Source organism: Ovis canadensis, chromosome 6, assembly GCF_042477335.2.
Source record: "Ovis canadensis isolate MfBH-ARS-UI-01 breed Bighorn chromosome 6, ARS-UI_OviCan_v2, whole genome shotgun sequence".
NCBI lineage: Eukaryota > Metazoa > Chordata > Mammalia > Artiodactyla > Bovidae > Ovis > Ovis canadensis.
Genome location: NC_091250.1, coordinates 133,291,658 through 133,316,580, shown reverse-complemented (window position 1 = coordinate 133,316,580; position 24,923 = coordinate 133,291,658). Strand labels below are relative to the sequence as shown.

Below are 24,923 nucleotides of genomic sequence, written 5' to 3'. Positions count from 1 at the left end.
CTGGTTCCTTTATCCACCAGCAAACAAACAGGTCTCCTATGAGCCTGTTCCCTGTGTACACAGGTGCATATGAGCAAATGGCAGGTCCTGATGCACCCACTTAAAAAGGAAGAAAAAAAAAACATATTAATGATGGCTGCCTCCCAGTTACACACTCCCAGGGGCTCCCAGAACAGCCTCCTCTCCGTGGTCCCCAAATCCAAAGTAAGACAAGACAATGTAGGGATCCACCCAAAGGGCAAACCATTCACACCACGCGTAGCCGCCCCACCCCACGCAGATCCTGAGAAGGGCGCTGCAGAGCAGGGCAGGGGGCCACAGCGTCAGAACTGAGGTGTCGGCTCACTGGGCATCAAGGGAGGAGACTGGCTTAAAGAAAGGCCACTGTTCCTAAACAAGCGTATTTCAATTTCAGTTAGGAGGTGGGGGTAATATTCCAGAACTTCAAAATCAACCTGTTTTCCTGCCTTCTACTACCAGTGGGCAAGTCTGTGCTTCTCTGCCCAGACCTGCTTCAACGAGGACACACTCCAGTCGGTCAGAGGAAGAAGCCGCACCTAAAAGCTCGATTAAATTTCTTAAATACTGTGAAGCTGAAGCCATTCTTGAAGTCAAACTAACTTCCCTTGCAAAGCTCTCAATTCTGAGCGACCATCATAAACTCAGCTAAGCACTGAGTAACACAGGTAGGAAGAAACGTGACCCTGTGGGCACTCAGGAGTCCAGAAGAGGTAGCCCACGATCAAACGCAAACGACTGCTCAGCTGAACACAGCCTGACACGCTTCAGGCCCGCGAGTGCACCTGGACAAGGGGGAGACCACGCAGAAGTTAAGAAAAACGCCATCCCCCTAACACCCGTCTGCACTCCCAGGAAAAGCCCTGAAGAGACTTAGAACCCTCGTTCTTGGCAGAGACAGCAGCGTGGCAATCCACCTCCAGTCAGTCGCCTTCCACAGGTCCCCGGGAGGGTCTGGCCTGCCAGGTCCAGCGGGCCCGCCTTTGGGCTCCCATAAGGCACAGTCGACGGCGTCCAACTTCCTGCTTCTCTCGCCGCCGGAGAACAGGCGCGGGAGGGGCCCTGGGAGCCGCTCAGGCTGCGCGTCCGGGCGCTGGGCAGAGGCAGCTAACAAGGGCGGCACCCAAAGACGCTGTGGCGAGTGGCAGGGCGCCCCAGGCAGGGCCCTTTACAGCCGAAGGGCGGGCGGACTGCACGGGGCCCTCAGGCTCTCGGGGCGCCGGACTTCTGGGCAGCAGGGGTCCCGGGGCGCGCGGAGATCCCAGAGGGCGCAGACCTCTCGGGGTACGAGGGTCCCGAGATTTGTGGGGCGCAGGGGGCCCCAGGGTGAGCGAGGTCTTGGGGTGCAGGGGCGCCTGGGGCTTGGGGAGTCCCGGGGCTCAGGATCCCCAAGGCCAGGGACTCCTGGGGCACGAGAGATCCCGGAGTGCACAGAGCTCTCGGGGTACAAGGGTCCCGAGACTTGTGGGGCGCAGGGGCCCCAGGGTGAGCGAGGTCTTGGGGTGCAGGGGGCCTGGGGCTTGCGGGGGTCCCGGGGTCCGGACTGACTCGGGGCCGGTGAGCGCAGCGGGAGTTCCAACCCCGGGCCGCGAGCCCCCAGTCCCGGCGCCCCCAGGGAACAGCCGCGGAAAACGCCCGGCACCGACGCGGGCGGACGCGCTCCGGGCGGCGCGGGCCAGGCTCGGCGCGCTGAAGGAACGGACACCGTCGGGCCCAGGCTCACGCGCGGCTCCGCGCCGGCGCTCCCGGGCCACGCCGAGCCCGGCGCCTGAGCGCGGCCGGGCGGGAGAAGAGCGGGAGGCTCCGGCCCTCAGGCCGCGCTCGTCCCTCCAAGGATGCGGCGCCTCAGCGCCCACGGGACCGCCGGCGGGCGGCCGCCCGGCTACGAGCCCCCGGGGGCGGGGCTTGTGTTGGGGGCGGGACCCCCGTCTGGGGGTGGGCGGGGCTCGTGGGGAGGAAGGGCTGTTGGATGGGCGGGGCTTGTGGGGCCTAGGGGCGCGTCCGGTGGGCGGGGTTTGTGCCGATGGGCGGGGCCTGCGCAGACCCCGGCGCGTTTCCGCGGCCAGCCGGCAAACGGCGCTTGCGCAGCCCTAGCCCGGTCTGCAGACTCGGAGCCCCACCGGCCTACACGGCTGCGAGCGGTGGATGTCGGTCCCCCTCTCGGACCGCGAGGCCCGCCAGTGGCGGCGACTTGAGTCGGCGCGGGGCACGCTTGGCTCGGGGTTGGCGATCGATCCAGCGCGAAGAGCCCGGTCCCGCTGACGGCCCGGCCGGCCGTTCGAGGTCCCCGCTGGCCCGCCGTCGCCGCTCTTGCTGCCCTGTCTGGGGCTGGCTGCGAGGCCTTGGGCAGGCCTCCTGCTCTCTCGGGTCCCTTTGCGGCTCCGCCCTGTGCGATCGGTAGGGCGGCGGAGGCCCCCAGGCCGTGCGTGGTCCAAGGCCAGAGAGAAGGCTGGGCACTCTCCATCTGAACCCAGTGGCAGCTATGGTCGGACCTCGGAGGGGTCTCCAGATGAGGCTGGCGGTCAGCGCTCCTGCCCTTAGAAGGGGCCCTGCTCCACCTCTAGCCTTCCATCCTGGGGGTTGGCTGGGATACTGACCCAGGCCCACAGGCCCACTGGACCCAGCAGCAGACAGGGCCCTGGCACCCCAGCTCAGGAGCAGCCCTGAGTCTGCATGAAAGTGAAAGTCAGCCTGTCATGTCCGACTCTTTGCGACCCCATGGGCGCTATACAGTCCATGGAATTCTCCAGGCCAGAAGACCGGAGTGGGTAGCCTTTCCCCTCTCTAGAGGTCTTCCCAACCCGGGGATCAAACCCAGGTCTCCCGCACTGCGGGCAGATTCTTTACCAGCTGAGCCGCAAGGGAAGTCCATTTGTTTCAAATGAAATGGCTCACTAAAAGGGTGAAGACAGAAGGCTCCTCCCCCAGGAGAGGGGTCGCTGGGCCTGGAGTGGCCGTAGGGACCATGTGGTCCAGAGGCCTCCCATCTGAGTTCCCAGGCTCTGAGCTTCTTTCGGGTGGTGAGAAGGGGTCTGATGGGAAAGAGCCCCTTTCCACCTGTATGCTGACTCAGCCTGGGGGCAGGGAGAAATTGAAGAGGGGGCCCCAGCTGACCAGGCCCCTCTGTGGGCCCTGAGGCCAGACGATGCATGACAGAGATGGGGTGGAGGCTCTTTTAGACAGGATCAGGGGGCTGGATGGGGGTGGGGGACAGGCACTCTGATGCAGGTGCCCAGGCTGTCCACGGCGGGCCGGCAAAGCTGCAGCTGTCCACACTGCTGTCCTCTAATCCAAGAGTCAGGCAGTGCTGGCCAGGTTCCCCAGGACCAGCAGCTCTGTGATCTGGGCCAGAGCAAAACACGGACCCCTGGGGGTGCCTGTGCAGAGGATGGAAGCTGGGTCTTTTTTCTAGTCCATCTGGACCCATAATGACCACCTCAAGTCACCAAGGTCCCACTTCACAGCATAGAAGCCCGGGGGAGGTTGTGAAACTCAAGCTGGAGGTGGGTCTGGAAACCTGCCATTGGGAGCCAGGGTCCAAGTCCTCCTCGGGCCCAGCACCAGCCTTGACAGCCTCCGGGGCCAGGTGGGAGGTGGGCGGAGGTCTGGATGCACTGGGCTCAGCAAGCCCAGCATCAGTTCCGGGTGCCGCTCATGCCCTCGGGCACATGGCAGCCTGGGGCCTCCCTCCCGGACACGCTGCCCTTTGAGCTCAGGGCTCCAGGCAGAAAGTGCCCTGTGCTCCAGGGGGGTAGGCCTGAGAACTTGGGGACCAAAGTTGTGGGGCAGTGCTCTTGGGGAAAGATCCTTCTTCCAGGGCAGGAGGGTCCACAGGCCGGTGGGTGAGAGCCGTCACAGTGGACTGGCAGTGGGGATGACCGCCCGGGGAACAGTGGGAGCCTGGACTTGGTCTGGACCCCACTGGGCAGCCTGCAGGGCTCTGCTCGGGCCGGTGAGGCCCAGGACACAGGGCTGAGGTCATGGCTGAGGGGGGCTGCAGAGCCCCTGGGGAGCCTGGCCAGGGGGACCTGCCTCACGACGGCCAGCTGAACCGTCAGGTGAGGGTGCGGAGACAGGTCTGCCAGGGCCTCGGGCAGGAGCAGACTCCCATCTGGGAGGAGCTCCGCTCGTGGAGGTGGCTTCAGGCTGGCCTGAATGTTAACATGGCATCCGGGGGAGCGAGGAGCCAGTGTCTGAGGGGGCCTCTGCTGCTCCAGCCACGCTGCACTGGTCACCCCCCAGCAACTCAGGGCAGCACCCTGGACCCCTCAGTACACGGCCCACCCGCCCCGAACGGGAGGCCCCCCATCACCGCTCGAGGCTGGTGTAGAGGTGACTGTCCATGTCAGCTCTATGGGTCACTGGGCGCCCAGACACTTGGTCAAACACTGTGCCCTTAGGATTGCTGGGAGCGTGATTTTAGATGACAGTGACATTCAAATGGGTGGACTTTAGGCACAAGTCAAGCAAGCACACACGTGCACACACCCCCCACACACAGGCGCACCCTCCCCACCCCTGAGTGCACTGCTGGCTCTGAGGTCACTGTTTGGGAGCGCTGGCCAGCAGAGTGGGTTTGTCAGGACCAGGCTCCTCCCACCCCTTGCTGGGCCTGTTCAGTGGAAGGCTGCCTCCTGCTACAAGGCAGCTGCCCAGCTCCCCTCGTCCCCTCCTGAAGTGGGTCATAGGTCACTGGGCTGGACCGAGTCACATGGCCACAGCTACTGAGGAAATGTGGCCTTGAGCTAAAAATTCAGTCACCTGGGGAGAAAGAGAAGGCTGAGCAACGGGCTGTGTCCTAGATGGGACAACGGGCCGTGTTCACGATGGGGACAGCGGGCCGCGTCCTAGACGGAGACAGCGGGTCGCGTTCTAGATGGGGCTGCCCACCAGCACTGACTCACAAGGAAGCCGCGGTCACCCAGCCTCCGTGGTGGCAGTCCCAGCACTCAGGCTAGTCTGAGTCCTTGAGTCAAGGACCAGGAAGGAGGACACCCCCACCTGGCGCCGGCCATCCTGAGGCTGTGACCACAGGGCCAGGCTGCCTGCTGCCTGCCCCCTGGAGGGGTGCCTGCCTGAGCGACGGTGGTCCCAGACCACAGAGCGTGGCCTGGGAGGCCTGCAGCCTCACCTCCTCTCCTTGAAGCCTTCAAAGGGGCACTCACGGTTCGGGGATCTCCCGGCCTGCACACCGTCTCGTCCTCCGCTGCGGGTGCGTCCCGGAACGCAGGACTGATGGATGCGGCCGTGCTGATATGAATGCTGAGCAGCCCAGCAGCAGGAGCAGGCCTGCACGTCCCGACCCTGGCGTTTGCTCCAAAAAGTCAGAACAAAAAATACGTAAAAAACTAAAACAATTAAAAAATGTAAAGCTATGACAGTCCAACATGCTTTCTGATATAATGTGCCTTTTTCAAGATGCCCAAAGGATCCCTTTTCCCCGTAAAGTCCAGTCATTCCAGCAGAGGTGCCTCTGTGTCGGTCACTGAGCCAACACGCCCGGGAGCATGACGTGCCCTTCCAGGATGTGTCAAGCTCTCTCGTGCTCCAGGAAAACCGTCAGGAGCGCTCACGCCCCAGGGTGGCATCTTGCAGAGCCCCAGCCAGCGCTGGGTCGTGGCCAGGGATCCGTCCGAGCTGTGGGTGCCCTGGGGCTCAGCGTTGCCTGCAGCAGGACCTCTGCCGTTCTCCAGGAGCGTTTGCACGGGGGGTCCTCCTGAACAGGCGTTCTCGGGGAGCACCGTGCTGGCTCCAGGGGTAGCTGTTGGGTTTGAGGGGAGTCTGAGTACTTTCCAGAGCAGCTGCACCGTCTCCCCGCCTCCAGCCCTCCGAGCGTCCCCCGCGGTGCTGGCCTCAGGCACCTGGCTGGTTGATTCCCAGCCGGCTCCCGCCGCCGTGGGCAGCCAGCCGGCCGCACTGGGCGTCTCCCCACGCGCTCCGCTGCCACCCACGCGTCTCCAGTGTGATGCCTCCCTCCTCGCGCCCCAGCCCGTCCTCCGGTTGGACTGCTCCTTCCTGTGAGTTTGGGGTCTCTGCCCATCCCAGAGGCAAGCCCATCGCGTCCACGCTTGGCAGTCATCTCCTCCAAGTCTGCGGCTGGTCCTTCCGCATCTCAGCAGGGTTTTGCGCAGAGCAAGTCTTTCATCCTTGTGGGGCCCCGTTTGACAGTTTTCCCTTTAACTGAGCGTGCTCTTGGTGTCCAGCCTAAGCACTGCCTGGACCTAGAAACCCGTTTTCTACAAGCTCTATGCTTTTGCACTTTACGCTCAAGTCTGAGATCCACTTCTTCCCCCTACCATTTATTCGATTGGGTTGGGCATGCAGGATCTTAGTTCCCTGACCAGGGGTCGAACCCAGACCCCTGCACTGGGAAAGAGGTCTTAGCCAGTGGACCAAGGAAGGCCTGGGGCCTGTCTCAAGCCGAGTTCTGTGTACCATGCAGCTGAGGTGCCAGAAGGTGTCCACTGCCCTGCCAGGGCCTCTCACAGCGGGGTTTGGCTGTGGTTCCAACAGTCCCGCTTCTTGTGGGCAGGCTGGACGGCAACTTGCTCCTGCCCAACCGGAGTGACAGGCCGTCAGTGATGGGCCCCCACCACGCCATGTCCACTTGCTCTGGTGAAGCCAGTCCACCCTGTGAGGGGCGAGGGCGACCTCTGGACTGTGAGGCCCCCTGACGACAGCTATGGGTGTGGGTCCTCCCGGGTCAAGCCTTCGGATGACATCCCAGCCAAGAGGCAAGGACCCAATCAAGCCGCGAAAGCCAGGGACAATTAAGACCATCTGTTAAGCCAGCCAGCCTGTGGCAACTTGTCCCACAGCAGCAGGCAGCTGTCCCGGCCTCACACACCGGCCCGTTTCGGTGGCAGGGGCCTGCTTGCCACTCCCGCCCGAAGGAGGGAAGGCGGTTTCTCCGCCCTTTTCCTAAAGAGCACGGCAAGCTCGCCAACGGCTATCATACCCGGAAACCCCTGGAAATCGCACCTGCTGCGTGCCCCTCACGTGGCTGGGTGCTCACTCAGGGGAGCAGCAAGCCCTGGGCTCCAGGGACACCCCCTCCCCAGGCAGACTGACCATGTCTCAGCCTCCGGGAGGCAGCTTTATGCCCGTGTGGCGGGCGCCCACTTCCTAAAGGTCTGCATTGTTACTTTCGTTCGAGGACCACCCCACCCTACCCATCGGTGAGAGTTAATGGGCCTGGGGCTTTTGCGGACATCTTAAACGGGGCCCTCGGCCGGCACGACAGCTGCCGTCACGACGTCACTAAGATCCCGTGTGCTCTCTCCTGTGATCCTCAGGGCTGGCCTGCTGGGAGGTGCTGCTACCTGGTCTCGGCCACAGGGACACAGAGGCCCCGTCACATGGCTGGAGAAGGCGGAGCTGGCACCGACGCAGGGCCGCACTCCACGTGCCTGCAAGCGCCAGGCGGCGGGCTCTGCGGACCCGACATAGTCAGCACCTCATGGGAGGCCGGCGGCCGCACTGGTGCCGGAGTCTGTGCTTCCTGCACGCTTCACTGAGGGTTTTCCGGGAAAACTTCACAGGCATCTCTGAAGTGTGCGTTTTACAAAGGGGCTTAGACTCCAGTAAAAATATGTAATTTTTATGTAATTACAAAGCAAATATTGACAAGAAAGCAACAAAAGTCTGAAACAAACAAAAAAATCCTCAGGACTCTTTTTTTTTACTTTGGCTGTGCTGGGTCTCAGTTGCATGTGGGACCTAGTTCTTTGACCAGGGATTGAACCCAGGTCCCCTGTACTGGGGGCACAGTCTTAGCTACGGAACCACCAGGGAAGTCCCTCTCAAGACTCTTCCTTTAAAAAAGATTATTTATTTGGCTGTGCTGGGTCCCAGCTGTGGCACGTGGGATCTAGTTCCCCAGTGAAGGGCTGAACCCAGGCCACCGGCACCGGGGGCTCAGTCTTAACCACTGCACCACCAGGGAAGTCCCCAAGAGTCTTCTTTTTCTTAAAAAAATAATGTTTCACTAATGTGTTTATGTCCTCGTTGCTGCTCAGGCCCTTCTCTAGTTGCACTGAGCAGGCGCTGCCCTCCCGCTGCGGTGCGCAGGCTTCTCATTGCGGGGCCTCCTCCTGTTGCTGAGCACGGGCGCTAGGTCAGGCAGGCTCGGCAGCCGCGGCTCCCGGGTCCAGAGCGCAGGCTCGGCAGCTGTGGTTCCAGAGCGCAGGCTCGGCAGCCGCGGCTCCCGGGCTTTCAGTAGCTGTGGCTCTCAGGGTTCCCTGCTCCCTAGCATGTGGGATCTTCCCAGACCAGAGACGGAACCAGTGTCTCCTGCATTGGCAGGCGGATTTCCTTGCCACTGAGCCACCAGGGAAGCCTCCCTTCAAGATTCTTAAACATGAAATATACACACTGGTGATTAAAAAGGCACACACCCCTCTCCCACCCTGGTTCCAAGAAAACAGCTAACGTCAAGGTCCTCCCAGTTCAGCTACTGCCATCCTGTGACTTCACCCAGAAGGACTTTTCGAGTCGGCCTGCCTGGGACAAAACCGCTCCTGTAACCCCTCTCTTAACCAGAAGAGCCACCACCCGGTGGGAGCGCAGCCGTTGGCTCAGGCAGGCTGCCTGCTCACGCGGGAGGCGTCATCAGCATCTTCCTCCCAGAGAGGCAGAGGGTCAGCAACTTGATGGCAGGGTCCCAACGGGCCAGCAGAAAAAGACGACGTCCTGGCGCAGGAGCGGCCCGGGCTGCGGATGACAACCCCGATAAGCCGACCACGGCTATACACGGGAGACAGGAAAATGAATCTCCGCTGGCGACAAGATCACAATCAGCCTGGTACGGTGAAGAATTAATCATGCTGGCCAAATGTAATTGAGTTCTGACACCTCTGGGTTCGAAGTACAAGAGTCAAGAATAAAGGCCAGTCAGTCCCAGCCGACCGGTTACTTGTTACACTCGCATGGAAAGGCCAGATTATGTTAACAGCACTCACCCGCAGGGACTGAAGTCTGAAGACAGATTTCCTCGGGGCTTAAGAGCATTCTGAAAATACAGACGTGACAGCAAAGGGGTAGCTGGGCGACTCTTCCAGGACCTGAGTCAGGGATCATGCCTCCCACCCAAGCCCCCCACCCCAGACCACACCCCTCAGCCTCTGCTCCAGCCAGCCTGCCTCCTTCACCCCGCTTGTGTCCAACACAGTCCACGCTACGGCCGCAGATTTACAGTGCTCCCAAGGGCCCCGTCTCCCTCTCCGTCAGCACCAGCCTGAAGCCCTGGTTCCCATCATGAGAACAGGCTCTGACGGACGGAGTCCCCTAAATCCAGGCCTCAAGGTGAAGGTCCTCAGGGTCTGAGGACACCTGAACAAGAGACAACTTCCCTGCCCCTTCTCTGTCCCCAGGCCCCGTCACATACATACCCCGACACGCGGCGGGCCAAGCCTGGGGCCACTGCTGCCAACCACTCCCGTCTGGGGGACCCCGGGAGTGGGGGCACGCAGGGCTCCTCGGAGTAAGCCCTCTGTGCCTTGGGACAGGGTCCTGCGCGTCTCAGATGGGAAGGCTCTCCAGCTCCACAGTCCTGACAGCCTGCTCTGCTTCACTAAGGACCGCCCTCCGCCGCTTCTGGGGAGAGCAGGCCAGGACCGGGAAGGGCCCGCCCCCAACTGGACAGCGGCCCCGCTCCCCAGGAGCCCGGCAAGCAGGGGCGCCTCTGTGGCTCCGCCTAGAAACCCCATCCAGCCCATCAGCCTGTCTTCCACGCCTGTGTGCACAGGGCTGCCGGCGGCCACTAAGGAGCATGGGTCTGCTTTGCTTTGGTTCCCAGTGCCCCACCCCTCCCGGGCACTGAGGCACGCCCACCCTGCGCCCCGGGCCGAGCCCCTTGTGAGTGTGGACAGTCTGGCCACCAGCCTCCCACCTCTGGGCCTCTGTGCTGGCCGCATCCTGGGGCCAATGCTCCCGACTCCCGTGGCACATCTGGCTCCCGGGGCACTCAGGCGTCTCCCAACCTCCACCCTGCCTGGCGGCCCTCCTGCCCTGTGACCTGATGCCACACTCACTCTGTCCCCAAGTACCTGTGCGCAGGCTTAGAGCAGCCGTCTGTGTCCCCCCCCATCCATGAGGCTGCTGGACAGTGCAAGGGCTGCATGAGACAAACCAGGAAGGGCTTCTGCCCCGGCACAGCACTTTGAACACAGTGGCGAGAGCCCACCCCTTGCTTAAAGGGAGCTGTGTCACTTCCAAGGAGGTGGGCAGAGCTGTGGGCAGAGCTGCAGGCTGCAGAGACACACCATGGGCGGGGAGCCCCTCGGGCTGCAGGGTGGACTGTACAGCCCTGGTCCCCAGACATGGAAAGGCGCTGGCCTCCCAGTGCCCGCGGGGTACACACTCCCTTCAGGAGCAGACTGGGGCCGACAGGCACACACAGGACATGGCTGGCTCCACACCCAAGGTCTAGACCCCGCTTCAGCGTGACCAGGACCCCAGGGCAGAGGTGGAAACTGACTAAAAGGAGGTCATTCACCATCTCCGTGTCCACCCTCCCCGTGCACGTGCCCAGGACTGACGCTGACGTAGCTCCTCCCAGCACAGCCAGCACCCAGCAGCCAGTCTGTCTGGCGACACAGTTTAAGTCAGTTAAAGAAGGTTTTTATTTTTGCAATGTCATTCCATACAAAAGCAATAGAAACATAACAGTCTTAGGAAGTTTACAACTGAATATACGAACAGAAAATCTGTACATGTTATCCTTTACAGCCATTTTACAAAGTGAATTAACTGATTATTGAAAAAAAATTCTTTCTAATCCCTCTGCTGCCTTAACTTTTGGAGTATTATAGGTAGAAGGCCCACTCAGTGCTATTTACAAGTACCAAGTTAAGACTGTATAACTTACATAAAATCCATTAACTTATCAGCTCAGTTTAGCATCTTTGACTATTCAGTGCTCTGTATGAGGAAAAAATCCCACCTTGATATACTGACAAACAGCCAGAAAACCAACGCTTTCCATAGAGATGGTGAAGGAGCCGATTATGAGAACACTCACTCAGATACCAGCAAAGAAAGTCGATGCCAGACTGGTCCCAAGAACACAGTTAAACCCAAGCCAGCCATCTGGCGAGTAGCAGTTTCACATCTGCAGTGTTTAGCAGGTAATGTTAAATCACCCGTGGAAACAGTTACGCTACACTTTCCAGGTTAACGTCAAGGACGTTGGAGATGAAGCGACTGAAGCTGATGCAAGACTGCTTCAAGATAAATTTTCCTCGAATTTAGTTCCATTTACAATTTAAAACATGCAAAGTACACTCCCTATACATAAAGTTAACATTTCTTAAGAAAACAGGGCGAGAACACTTCCCCAGGAGACAGCAAGCTATTAACAGGAACCTCCAGTTACACACGAGGATGCATGCTGGGCAGTCGGCCTCCAGGTGGCGCCGGTTAGCTCATGGCCGGGAAGTCTCTCAGGGGCTCCGTTAAACAGGCCTCCAAGTCAAACTCGTCCTCCGCCTGGCGGTCCACGTGCCTGACTTTGGTGGGGGTGCCGCAGAACATGTCCTGGAAGACAGAAGCACAGTCTCAGCGGCCCCTGGGGCACCGGACTTGCTGCTGGAGGGCGCTGAGCAGGGCTGCTCAACCTCTGGGGGACTCAGACTCCCCAGGAATGCAGGGAACTCCCGGGAGAGAATCCAGAAGTTAGTTAATTAACATTCACAGGTGGTGTCCAACTTTAGCTGACCTCTCAAATTCCAGCCCCCAACCCTGCCCCATGAGAAACCGAGCGACCCTTTACGGCCTCTGAGCCTCAGCCGCTCAAGGTGCCGGAGCTGATGTGGCCAGAGCTGATGTGGACGAGCCGCGATGCCGTGGCTCAGAACCACTGCCAAGCGCCCGAAACCAGGCAGGGAATCCCCCTCAGCTCTGGCCCTGGGGTGACGCAGCCTCACTCCACCCCGAAACAGGGGCCAAGGTGCTCAACCTGAATCGAATCTAAGCGGCCAACGTGACAGCCCCCCGCTGAGGAGCCTGAACCCCTCTAGGAAGTCATCTCGTGGGGGAAGCGGGAAGACTGCTCTAAACCACAGGGAACTAGAGAGACGTGGCTATTAAACATGTAACCCTTGATTAAACTCCAGATCAAAAGAGAGAAAAAGACCTGTGAAGAGTATCTCTGGGACAAACGGGCAGGCGGAAGAGCCTGTTCGCGCGGCAGTGGCCTTCCGTGCACAGCGGTGACAGTGTGGCGTCTGTGCTCAGCTGAGCAGCTCTCCCCCCGGCTCGCCTGCTCCCACCCAGATTGCTCTCTCGCCTCCCACATCCCCCACGTCCGCTTCGCCTCCCCCTGGAGGCCCCGGGACCCCTGCCTCTATCTACACAGCCGCCCCCCCCCCCCAACTTGTCTGATCACAAGCGCCCGATCAGAATCCTGATCAGAATCCGTCTGCTGAGCTGGGACGAAGGTCACTCTTAATCCAGATCAAGGACGCCACTTGCCAAGATCACCTGGCATGGGTTTCTCTGTAGCCCTGCCTGCATCTGAATACCCACTCAACTGGGATCCTCCTGCGGTTCAATATCCTGTTTTCATTTGGCAAGTTTCCAGGTCACTGGCCCTCAAAAAGCACTCGTGGTGACTGTATTCCTTACCAGTCATCTGTGTCCCCTGCTGCACTGGAGTTCGCGCCACTTCTAGCACCTCACACAGTCACAGAAAAGACGTGGGGTGCAGGTGGCCCCCGTGACTGGGAGGACAGGTACCTGTTTCCCAGGGTGACGGGCGGCAGGCAGGAAGGCAGCTGTGCGCTTCCCTCTTACCTGCTCCTCAGCTGTCCACAGTATAAGCTGGTCTTACATGAAGTCTGAATTTTCCAAGAAAACATTTACTTCTTCTAGTTTTTAACCTGTTTTTCCATTCAGTGGGCAGGATATTCATACATGCAAGTACTGGAGCAGGCTCCATACCAAGTGAGATCTCAGTCACTTCAGTCATGTCGACTTTCTGAGAGCTGGTACACTGCAGCCCATCAGGCTCCTCTGTCCATGGGATTTCCCAGGCAAGAGTACTAGAGTGGGTTGCCATTTCCTCCTCCAGGGGATCTTCCCAACCCGGGGATGGCACCTGCATTGCAGGCAGACTTTACCGCTGAGCCTCTGGGGAAGCCCCTGTGGTCACAAAGGCCCCCTTCGCTGTGAAGTGCTGTGTGTGTGTGTGGCTTGTACACATGCAGAGAAGAACTCACACCCAATCAGGAACCACAGAATCAGAGATGGAGGATTCTGCACACGGCTTCTCATCTTTCGAGGTTTTTTTTTCCTATCCCAAAACACGTACTCTTTAAAAACTGGCAAATGTGGGGAAACCCCTAGGCCCAACGCATCTCTGCACTCAAGACAACTAGCCGGTGATCCTGCACCAACAGTTCACCAGCACAGACTGCACAGCCTGACTAGCACCGATGCCCCAACCAGAAAAGGCCTTCCACTTCTACATGAAAGTGGTGTTGTCGATCAGTCAGACTGAACTCGGAGTCTAAAAGAAGGATCCATCAAATCTGACATTCCAATAAGATCAGAGAATGATGCTTCTAAGCATCAGAATTGAATTTCAGCCTCAACTTCAGTTTATCAAGGGGCGTATGTCATAAACAATTAACCCGCAGCACTTGTGGGAGATTCACCCAGGGAAAGGCACTTACGAAGTTGTCCTGAGAGCTCGTCTGGGACTCAGAGCTGCTTTCTGCGGACTCAGTCTCCATCTCCCCGAGGTCCACAGGATGTCTGTGCAGTGAACACACGCGTCAGCCACCACGTGAGGGAACCAGGAGGCACGCGATGCAGACAAGCACACCAGGCCGGTTCCGTGAGACCCTGCCAGTGCCATGCCGCCACGCGCGCTCCCAGCACCTCCTCCGCCCTGAGGAGGGGATGCCCCCCCCCGAATCCTCCCCGAGGAAGGCTGGCAGCGGCCACCACGGGCACAATGCCCACCATGGGCACAATGCCCACCGTGCTCAGAGCACACAACAAGCTGCCCACTCCTGTGCGTGGCCAGCTGTCTGTACGCGCCCACAAGCATCCCTCTAAGCAGAAGCGGCGACAGTAAAGCCCAGTTTGGGGGGACACACGCTGACAAACCAAACTACACACCACCACTCATGTTTCCAATCTCCTGCTCACAGAGAGAATGGGGCAACAATGGCAACTGGAAAGAAACCAGGCATGCCTGTGAAGCGAGGCCAACTTCACAAAGACGTGCCTCAGACCTCGCCTCAGACCTGACAGCTTCTAATAAATGTCCCCAGCTCAGAGCAGAAACTCAGACACTTGGACGACTAACTGGGTCTCTGAGGGAGGGAGAAGTTCAGACAAGGGAGCTGAGGAGAGAACCACAGGCCAGCCTCCGTCTCCCCGCCAAGCCGGCATCCACACCACATGGCAGAAGCTCAACCCGAGGCCTTCTCCACTGGACAGAGGTTAGAAAGAAAAACCTTCCGTAGGCAAAAAAAAAAAAAAAAGGGAAAGCCTCTCACGTTTGCTGTTCAGCCACTAAGTCAGATCTGACCCTTCTGCAACCCTGTGGACTGAACACTGGGATCCTCCATCCATGGGCCCTCCAGGCAAGAATACTGGAGTCCTCCCTCCTCCAGGGATCCTCCCGACCCAGGGACTGGGCCTGTGTCTCCTGCACCGGCAGGCACTCTTCACCACTGAGCCAGCTGGGGAGCCCCAGTCGCCACCGAGCGTAGCTGCTTCGCGAGCTTGTGCCAGTCTCTACCGCCCAGCGGAGCGAACGGACTACACAGCGCGCCTGCTCACTACTGCTTAGCCCCTGAGTCACGCTCAGCTCTTTGCGGCCCCATGGACTGTAGCCCGCCAAGCTCCTCTGTCCATGGGATTTCCCAGGCAATACTGGAGTGGGCTGCCACCTCCTTCTCCAGGGGGTCTTCCCGACCCAGGGACCAATGTGCAAGTCTCTTGCAGATTCCGTACCCCTGAGCTGCCTAGCTCAACCTAACTATTCAAGCTTTCCAAAACATTTTATCTTAGAAAACAAAGAAAACCCCATGTACCTCTACTAAGGTCAGTTTGGTGTAGCTACAAACAGTAAGTCCAACCCAGGAAGCGCATCCCTCCCTCCAGCCCCTCCTGGAGCCCACACCGCCAGCTTCAGACACTAGCAGAGACAAGACAGACAGGATACAGGGTGACCTGCCACACAGCAAGAGCCGCTGCCATCACGGCAGACAGGGGGGACAGGACTCCAAAGAGACGTACATTTCTTGCAAATCACATCCTTCTTCAGCTGGGGGATCCCAAAAATGCAGAGCCACCTTCCAGAGTCTGATCTGCTGGTCCCACGACCGCCGACTGTACTTCTTGAATTTGTTGGGGGTTTTGGGATGAACGCCGGGCTGTCGAAGGTGCCTACAGGGACAGAGGGGTGATGCTGGTGCACAGGCAGGCCCACATGTGAACAGGAGCTAAACAGCGCTACCTCGCCGATTGCTCTTCCCTGCAATCCACGCTCCAGCAAAGGACACCTGCATTCAGGCCGGCAGCTCCCGCGCCCCGTAAAGCTCCCACTGCATCCCTGTGTGGGAGGCAGGACGCATGCTGCTGACGCAGACTGGCTAAGGCTCGTGCTCTTCTCTAGCGAAAGCTTTACAATCTGCAACCTGAACTGAACCTTCGCCATCATGTACGTTAACAGTCCCACATTTACAAGACAGCTACTCCTGACAAACGTCACCCAACACTCTAAACTATGAAAATGTCACTTGTCTTCGTGTCCTTGGTTTCACAGGCACCAACATGTTCCTCTTTATGTAAGTGCCTGAAGATCACTGATAAGAGAGCTCTTAGCAGGCGAACTACACCCAGAATCAGATTCAGCACCCACGCCCGTGGCCTGGCCAGCCCACGCTGGCGGCGCGGGCCTACCTGGGGACTTCTTTGATGTAGCGGTCATAGGCGATGGTGTTCTTCCCATAGTTGATCTGCTTCTGCCTCCGCATCAGGACACTTTCATCCGTCTCCAAGTCGGCCGGCAACGCAGACACAGACTCCTTCGAATCCGAACTAAATAAAATGAAATTAACACAGCAAACCTCACAAACAAGATCATGACATAAGAAAATGCGTAAACACAATAACAGAGCACTTGCCCGCTGGATTTCCAAACTGTATTAACTCCAGAACAGTCTAGAATCTGAATATACAGAGATTTAGTACAGGATACGTATTTCAAATCAGTGAAGAACAGAAAAAATAGAAAACACTACTGAGAGCCAGCATTTCACGTTCACATGTCCGCCTTATTTTTCATGAGTAAGTCACAGGGTTATTAATTAGAAAAGAAACGATTACATAGCATTTACCTTCCTGATGATGACTTTCTCTCTCTTCCAAAGTCATTGATGAGGAGTTTCCTTTTATATCTGAGAGCAAAGTAAATAAACGTTGCTGTTTTTACAAAGGTACAGAAATCAACTCGACGCTTCTAGAGCTACAAAGCCTCTCTGAGGGTGTGGTCTGGTGAGTGGGTTAAGCAACAGTCGCAGTAAGGCGGCTTCTTTCATTTCCAACCTCCTTCAATCACCATTCTCTGGTGAGAACATAAGGCTGCTTGCCAAGACCATACAGGAGACTTAAAGCAACCAGTTCTGAAAGAAAACTCAAGCTGCCCGCTAAGTGGTGAGACCATGGAAATTTACATCTCTCTAACCCTGAAACCTTCAGGAAAAACTAATGTGAGCTGAAATGAAGTCTTTACTTCTAATACCACAATCACTCATTAACAAGACACATGCCTGTTGGGCACCGCTCACCTTGGGAAAGCTGCACACCTTCCCACCCCCAACCTCCTTCCTTGTGGATGCACCGGGAATTTGCTTTCTAGCACAGCAACAACCAACACCGAACTTTGCAAAGGTTATGTCACCAACCAAAAAAACACAGAACAATCTGACCTGGAAACTGCCTCTAGGTAGAGGTTCACGATAGGGCCCAAAAGAGGCCACACACTGCGGTGCCTCATCACCAACCAAAAAACACAGAACAATCTGACCTGGAAACTGCCTCTAGCTAGAGGTTCACAGTAGGGTCCAAAAGAGGCCACACACTGAGGTGCCTCACCCGGTCCCAGTCTGCGGGGAAGTCCCAGGGAAGTCTGGACGCCAGGAGACAGTGTGTGTCTGGAGCCATCACACGAGAACTGAAACGCTAGTCCCTGAGGTCACTTTCTGCAGGATCTCATTCTTTCTGGAACCCTTTCAGGTATGACTAAGGGATTCCCTGGTGGCTCAGAGGGTAGAGTCTGCCTGCAATGTGAGAAACTGGAGTTCAATCCCTGGGTGGGGAAGATCCTCTTGAGAAAATGGCAACCCACTCCAGTATTCTTGCTGGAAAATCCCACAGACAGAGGAGCCTGGTGGGCTACAGCCCATGGGGTTGCAAAGAGTCAGACACGACTGAGCGACTTCACTTTCACCCTCAGGTGTAACTAAAGCCCATTTTCCAATTTTCAGGCTGCTGGTGTGTAGTGTGAGCCAACTGCCTTGATACACAGCGAGCTCACGGCTCACCCCTCACCTCCTGGTGGGAAGGAAGGCAGACCACCACCATCAAAAGCTCCATCACCTGGTCTGCTCAGAGGCAGCAGCTTTCCATCAGAAAGGGTGTGATCCAGAGAGGAACAAAGAGGAGTTCAACAACAGGAGGGTCAGGACGGACAGGGTCTCCCTGCATCACACAGGTGCTGGAGACGGTCCCCAGCAAGGGGCGACAGGTGGGTATCAAGACACACAGCACTGGGGCTCCACAGTCCAGTGGTCAGGACTCTACACTCCCAATGCCGGAAGCATGGGTTCAATCCGTGGTCAGGGAACCAAGATCCTGCATGCCAAGCGCAGTCAGAAGAAAAAAAGAGAAATACACAAGCACATGGTCCGAGTTGCTACAAACCTGTGAGCAAACCCAGAAACCGCACAGACCCAGCCAAACAGCCTAACTTCTCACAGCTGAGAAAAATCAGCATCCATGTACATGCGACTCATTCAAAATACTGCTGCTGCTAAGTCACCTCAGTCGTGTCCAACTCTGTGCGACCCCACAGACGGCAGCCCACCAGGCTACACCGTCCCTGGGATTCTCCAGGCAAGAACACTGGAGCGGGTTGCCATTGCCTGGAGCCTGTCAACTCCCAGTTCACTCTTCTACCCAGGCAGATATCTGCCCACATACGTTTTTATGTCTGAAAGAAATTAAGTGTCCCCTTAAGTGGTCATAGCCAAACCCAAGTGTGCCTGTGTCCTTTCCACTGGAGGCAGCTCTGAACACCGTTGACCACTGCAGATGGAGAGAAAGCATCTGGCCCCGCTTCCCTGCTGGCGGTGAGGACAGACCTTCGCCTCTGAATTAGGAACCAACAGACTCCTGGCTCAACATACTTCAGTTAATCTAAAGCCACAGCATTTTAACTCAAGGCTCATTCAGTGGATTGGATGGCATCTATCAAATGGAAGAAAGGCCCCAAAATAGCAGGGAGAATGTCATCTTGGGATAAGCAGGGGTGAAGAATGCCATCATCTTCTGAACTGTAAGGAGCTGAGGAAGAGGAAGTAGCTTGAAATTGAACTTGAACACACACACCTTTGGGCAGGCCTGCAAAGGGGTCACAGATCCCAAGTCAGGGGCTTCCCTGCACTCTGGCACTTCTGAGCTGTTACCTGAGGCGGGTGTCAGTCAAGAGCGCACTCCCCAGTGGAGGGGAGCAGTCAGGCGGCAGGCCAGCGCACAGGGCCGTGGCTCTCTGCAGCCCAGCCAGCCGCTGCCCACCCGCAGCCACCCCAGGACAGCCCCAAGGCACTGGTCCGCAAACAGCAGTGGGCAGGCTCACCTGAAGGGCTTAAGACAGGGCTGGACCCCACCCAGGTTCCCATCCAGCAGGCCTGAAAACCCACATTTCCCACAAGTTCCCAGGAGCTGTGATGTGGCTGGTTGGGGGCCCACCACTACTTTAGGATATGCGTCAAATTTTCATACACACTTTAAAACACCACAGATAACACTTCAAAGTGGTCTATAACATATACCTTGCGATTTCTTTGTTAACCCTGGTCCTCATTTCATCTTCTTCCACTGCACTTGCCCAGTCTGAACATCTAGAATGGGGCTTAGGGCCTTCAGGAGTGGTAAAGCTGCAAAGCAATGAAAAGGCACATTTGAACCATGACACAACTTTCAGTTTCCTCTCAAATCATCCATCAGGAAATTTTCTGAGGTTGTTTGGAGAGTGCCAAGAAAATGGGCTCCGGAGTAATCAGCTCCATTACCTCCCTAGTTCACCAAGTTCCAGCAATTCGCTCCAAGCCTCTCTGGGCTCTGTTAAACAACCGTGCACTCCCTCTGTGCCAGTGTCGGCTAGATCGTGAGGACACAGTCCATGGGGGGAAAGGCAGACCAAGTCAACAGCACCAAGAAATGCACTTATCTAATACAACTTTTTCTGTAAAAAGAGTTTTGTTTTTCCAAAAGCATTTTAAAGAAAGATTGCAGTTACTACATTCTCAGTCCTAAGCAGAGTGACCAACACCCAGTAAATGCGGCTCCTATCTATTTCCAGATGCATGCAATTAACGGTTCAGAATATATCACATCATAATTAGAATGTGGGGAATAAAAATACCCTTCAGAGCTCTTACCACATCAGTGCTTGGTCTGATAAAGGCACCCCTAGAGTTGGATACATTTAATCTAGGAGCTCAGTTCTATCTGGAACTCAAGGAAATCTTCAGTCAAGTTCAGGCAATTTGAAAGCATGGGGCTTAATGCCAAGAATTCTGGCAGCTAGAATTGTTGGTATGTCTGTTACTTATAGATAAGATGTAAACGCACATTTTTATCTTTCGTCCTCAACTTTCTATTAGCCACTACTGGTCCATCAAAAAGAGAAACTAACTTCAACTGCAAGAATAAGCAATTTTATATATTCTAGCTGAAAACTCAATGGCATGCTTTGAAAATGCAACAGCAATAACCAAAGAATAATCCCCTTACTTAACTATCATTTCTTCCCTTAGTTACACAACCAGAAAAACTCAAGTCCTAAAAACAAATTTCCACAGTCTAAATACGGTTGGTAGGGTCTGAAATCAAATTAATGAACAAGTGAAAATGACTCAAGCTTGTATCGCAGACACAGAGGAAAATCAAATGGAGGTGTGCCCAGGGTTAGGCCTCAACCCTCTGCAGTGTGTCAAGAGGCCCAGGTCTGCATTTCCCAGCTCCAACAGGTGCCTCAACCTTTAAAAGGCGCTGAAAAGACTCTCTGAGAGTCCCTTGGACAGCAAAGAGATCAAACCATCAATCCTAAAGGAAATCAACTCTGAACATTCATTAGAAAGACTGATGCAGGAGCTCTAACAGTGTGGCCACCTGATGTGAAGAGCCAACTCATTGGAAAAGACTCTGATGCTGGGAAAGATTGAGGGCAAGAGAAGGGGGCAACAGAGGATGAGATGGTTGGTTGACATCACTGACTCAATGGACATGAGTTTGAGCAAACTCAGGGAGATAATGAAGGACAGGGAAACCTGGCGGCTACAATCCGTGGGGGATGCAAAGTCAGACACAACTTGGCAACTGAACAATGCCCTTTTACTCCATCTCACATTTTGGTAGCTCAACAGAAACTACCTTTTGTGGAAGTGAAACTCATGTTTTAGATTAGGCAAATTACACTCACCCACCTCACCCTAGCTAAGTGCTCAAATGGAAGATAAAATCTTTATTTACACACTGAGCTAACGTCCCTCCAAAGGGATCAGTTCTTGCACTCCTGGAGATGTGGATGGCTCCACTCTCCAAGAACCTGCAGGCACCTCCCACTGCCACCACAGGGGACTGTGGGAATAGAAGCACACAGAACAAACGGCAGGGGCAGTGCCCAGGACAGGAACATGCTGGCACAGGAGCCAGCAGGCCTGCGTGGCTGTGAGCCAGGCAGAATCCCAGGGTACAAAGGAACTTCAGAGCAACTAAGCAGTTAAGGACTTAATATTTTGTCTTCAGTTAAAAGAGAGATCACTGCAGGGGTCAAAGCTTGATCTCAAAGATAGCCTTGTGACAATGCCAAAGAATGTTCAAAGTACTGCACAACTGTGCTCACTGCACCTGCTGGCAAGGTAATGCTCAAATCCTTCAAGCTAAGCCTCAAAAGTATGTGAATCAAGAACTTCCAGACGTATAAGCTAGATTTAGAAAAGGCAGAGGAACCAAAGATCAAACTGTCAACACTGACTGGCTCACGGAGAAAGCAATGGAGTTCCAGAAAAACATCTACTTCTGCTTCATTGACTACCTGAAAGACTTTGTGTGGAAAATTCTTAAGAGATGGGAATACCAGACCACCTTACCTGCCTCCTGAGAAACCTGTATGCAGATCAAGAAGCAACAGTTAGAACCGGATATGGAACAACGGACTGGTTCCAAACTGGGAAAGGAGTACAGTAAAGCTGTGTATCATCACTCTGCTTATTTAACTTATATGCACAGTACATCATGCGAAATGCCGGGCTGGGTGAATCACAAGCTGGAATCAACTGCCAGGAAAACATCAATAACCTCAGATATGCAGATGATACCACTTAAATGGCAAAAAGTGAAGAGGAACTAAAGAGCCTCTTGATGAGGATGAAAGAGGAGTCAAAAAGCTGGCTTGAAACTCAACATTCAAAAAACTAAGATCATGGCATCCGGTCCCAACACTTTATGGCAAATAGATGGGGAAACAATTTTCTTGGGTTCCAAAATCACTGAGGATGGTGACTGCAGCCATGAAATTAATATAGACACTAGCTCCTGGGAAGGAAAGCTACGACAAACCTAGACATTGTATTAAAACTCAGAGATATCCCTTTGCCAACAAAGATCCATACGGTCAAAGCTGTGGTTTTTCCAGTAATTATGCATGGATGTTAGAGTTGAACCATAAAGAAGGCTGAGTACCAAAGAACTGATGCTTTCAAATTGTGGTGCTGGAGAAGACTCTTGAGAGTCCCTTGGACAACAAGAAAATCAAACCTGAATATTCATTTCAAGGACTGATGCTGAAGCTCCAATACTTTAGCCACCTGATGTGAAGAGCCAACTTATTGGAAAAGACTCCAACACTGAGAAACATTGAAGGCAGGAGGAGAAAGGGGCAACAGAGGATGAGATGGTTGGATGGCATCACTAACTCAATGGACATGAGTTTGAGCAAACTCCAGAAGATGGTGAAGGATGGGGAAGCCTGGAGTGCCGCAGTCCAAGGGGTCACAAAGAGCTGAACTCCACTTAGCAAGTCAACAATAACCTATTCCTCACATCTAGCCCCAGGGCTGTTAGAGCCTCTCCTCCTCTCACATCTTTCCCCAAGATCCTTCCCAGATCTCTCACATCTTTAAAAGTCACGTGTGTGCTGATAACTCAATTTGTGCCTCCCAACCCAGACTGTTAGATGCTGCTTTCTCAATATCTTTTCTTTACTCATCTGAAAAACTTAAAGCCTAATTCCTTCCGCAGACCAGGTCTGGTCCACACCATCCTCTTCATCCCGGTAACAAGGTTTCATAAGAGACCAAGGTCTCCAGGTCTCAAAGCTAGAGTCGTCTTTGACTCCTCCCGGCACCAGCCCCTCAACCCATCAGCAAGTACTGAGAGTCCTGCCTTGGAAGCCTACCCGAAGCTACACGCTCCTCATACCATCTCCACTGGGCAGTCTTCACCGCCCCTTTCGCCTGACATGGCAGCTGGCCCCACCCTTGTCCTCCTCTAGCCAGTCCTCACACTAGCTAAATGCATCCCCACCTGAGGGCCCTGGTGTGTGGATCCTCAAGGGACCACCTCCCAGCTCATCCCAACGGAGGCCTTGCCAGACCACGGATCTGAAGAGCACGCCGGCCTTCACCACCGGACACCCCCTGCGTGTACTCTTCAGCCACTCGTTTCCCTGAAATACCTCGTCTGACTTGCTGACCCACCTGTGTCAGAGTATAAGCAGAACAAAAAAGAAAAACCATGGTTGGCAGTGTCTTGACCTCCCCAGCACGCTGCCCCGCCTAGAAAACACTCGAGTAAACCGCAAGCTGCATGAGAATGGCCAAGGCTCCTCAGAGGGGAAAGCGCCTCAGGAGCCTCAGGGTGGACGGAGGGTCCTGGAGCCTAAGTCTTGGTTTGCCTCCTGGCGCCCACCTTCTGTGACTGCTGCAACACCCAACTTTCCTGACTCTCTCGGGGGAGCCTGACTCGCCCTGTTGGAACGCTCTGTGAAGTTTCTGGCGGCCCTCCAGGCCACCCCTGGCACCTAGCAGGGCCCGCTGCCTGAGACTGAGCCCAGTTTTGTTGACACCCGTCACTGAGACGCCTCCTCGGATCTTCAGGGGCCTCCCGGTCCTGCTGTGACGCACAGGGGCCGGGACTCGTCAGGGGTGGGGACCCAGGGGCGCCCCGAGCCCGGCCGGTCAATCAGGTGCGGGGAACCTCCGCCCAGGCACCCCCCCCTCCAGCCGCCGCAACGGGCCCACCTGTCGGGTCTGCGGCCGCTGGGCGGCCTTGCGAGGCCCTCGGCGTCTTCGGGCTTCCGGCGCCTCCCGTCGGCCGTGCGCTTGCGTCCGAGGCTCCAGCGCGCGGGGGGCGGAGGGCTGGCGACGAGAGACCGCGTCAGAGCGAGCCGGCCCGGGACCCCCCGCCCGGGACCCCCGCCCGGACCCCGCCCGCCGCGCGCCCGCCCGGGAGCACCCGGCGCGCGGCCCGACCTCACCTGGCGTCGTGGTCGCGACGGTCCTGGCCGCCGGCGGGGCTTCGCGGCCTGTAGGCCATGGCGAGGCGGCGAGCGGGGCTCCCGGGGCCGGCGGCGCGGGCGGCGGGCGCGAGCTCCTCTCCGCGCGGCGCCGACTGACGCGCGCGCCCCGCCCCCAGCCGCGCTTATAGGGCGCCGCCCCGCCCCCCAGGCTCCCGCGCGCGCCGCGCCGGCGAGACCATCGGGCCGCGGCCCAGGGGGCGCCCCGCCGCAGCGCGCGCCGCGCAGGCGGCCCAGGCCGGGGCGGCCGCCGCGAAACCGCTGCCCCGCGCACTGCCATCCGGGCGGCCAAGGGGCTCCGCCGGGGAGACTGAGGCGAGGCCCTCAGAGAAGGGTGTCCCCTCCGCCATGGAGGCGGCCGGGCCGCCGGGCCGCTCGATGCTGATTGGCCGCGCCTTCGCGGGCGGGGCGGGGGGGAGGGTAGGCGTATTGGCGGGAGATTCGGCGGCCGGCGACTCGGGCGCGCCGAGGGGGCAAAGCGCGCGCCTCCGATTGGCCGAGCCCAGGTTTGGGGCGCTCTCCGATTGGTCGGCACGCCAGGGACTTTGTCCGCGCTGGCGGGAACCCGGAACCCGGAAGAGGAGGCAGCCTCGGGCTGCAGGCTTCGCGCCCCGAAAACTCGCTGCCGGCGTCAGATGCCCAGACCCCTGAGCCTATGTCACGTTGTTTACACACACACACACAACCCGTGAGCCTGTGTCACGTTCTTCACACACACATACCCCTTCCCTTCCCTACCCCCCCTCACTGGGCTGGGCCTTTGGCCAGTCTCCAAGCATTAGGTGGTGATACTTGCGTGCAAATAAAGAAGATAAAAGAGACTTGGGTTCAATCCCAGGGTTGGGAAGATCTCCTGGAGAAGGAAACGGCAACCCACTCCAGTATTCCAGGCCTGGGAAATCCCAGGGGCAGAGGAGACTGGCGGGCTACAGTCCATGTTTTAGGGAAAAGTCAATTCTCACTCCATACTGGAACTGTTTTGACAATCATACATAAACCCTGCCTCAGAGAACCCTGCTTCTCTGCCAGACTCTAAAGTGCCTTTTGTTCAGAACCCTGTCCACCAGTAGAAGGCAGGAAGAAATTA

At 56.7% G+C, this 24,923-nt stretch overlaps 1 protein-coding gene and 1 long non-coding RNA gene across 3 annotated transcripts; both read right to left on the bottom strand.

Moving 5' to 3' along the window:
• Positions 1-7,602: 7,602 nt before the first annotated feature.
• Positions 7,603-9,727, bottom strand: LOC138442227 (uncharacterized). Its single transcript, XR_011257578.1, has 2 exons — positions 9,408-9,727; positions 7,603-9,028 (listed from the first exon to the last, which is right to left on the bottom strand). It is a non-coding gene; the product is annotated as an uncharacterized lncRNA (long non-coding RNA).
• Positions 9,728-10,616: 889 nt separating this feature from the next.
• Positions 10,617-24,235, bottom strand: SLBP (stem-loop histone mRNA binding protein). 2 transcript variants are annotated; one of them, XM_069594936.1, is made up of 8 exons: positions 23,798-24,235; positions 23,562-23,678; positions 19,089-19,193; positions 16,374-16,433; positions 15,937-16,074; positions 15,271-15,420; positions 13,692-13,773; positions 10,617-11,553 (listed from the first exon to the last, which is right to left on the bottom strand). In XM_069594936.1, exons 1-8 carry the CDS (start codon positions 23,854-23,856, stop codon positions 11,437-11,439), a joined length of 828 nt encoding a protein of 275 aa, XP_069451037.1. In that variant the 5' UTR covers positions 23,857-24,235; the 3' UTR covers positions 10,617-11,436. The 2 variants fall into 2 exon arrangements, with proteins under 2 accessions (XP_069451037.1, XP_069451038.1); XM_069594937.1 differs by lacking the exon at positions 16,374-16,433 and having other exon boundaries at positions 23,798-24,224.
• Between the last annotated feature and the right edge of the window lie 688 nt (positions 24,236-24,923).

Bases quoted from the DNA above. Each gene is read 5' to 3' on its own strand.
- SLBP (XM_069594936.1), bottom strand. From the start codon at position 23,856: ATGGCCTACAGGCCGCGAAGCCCCGCCGGCGGCCAGGACCGTCGCGAC. The intron at 19,194-23,561 runs GTGGGCCCGTTG...ATTGCTTTGCAG, and splicing joins AGCGGCCGCAGACCCGACAG to CTTTACCACTCCTGAAGGCC. The intron at 16,075-16,373 runs GTAAATGCTATG...CATTTTATTTAG, and splicing joins AGAAAGTCATCATCAGGAAG to TTCGGATTCGAAGGAGTCTG.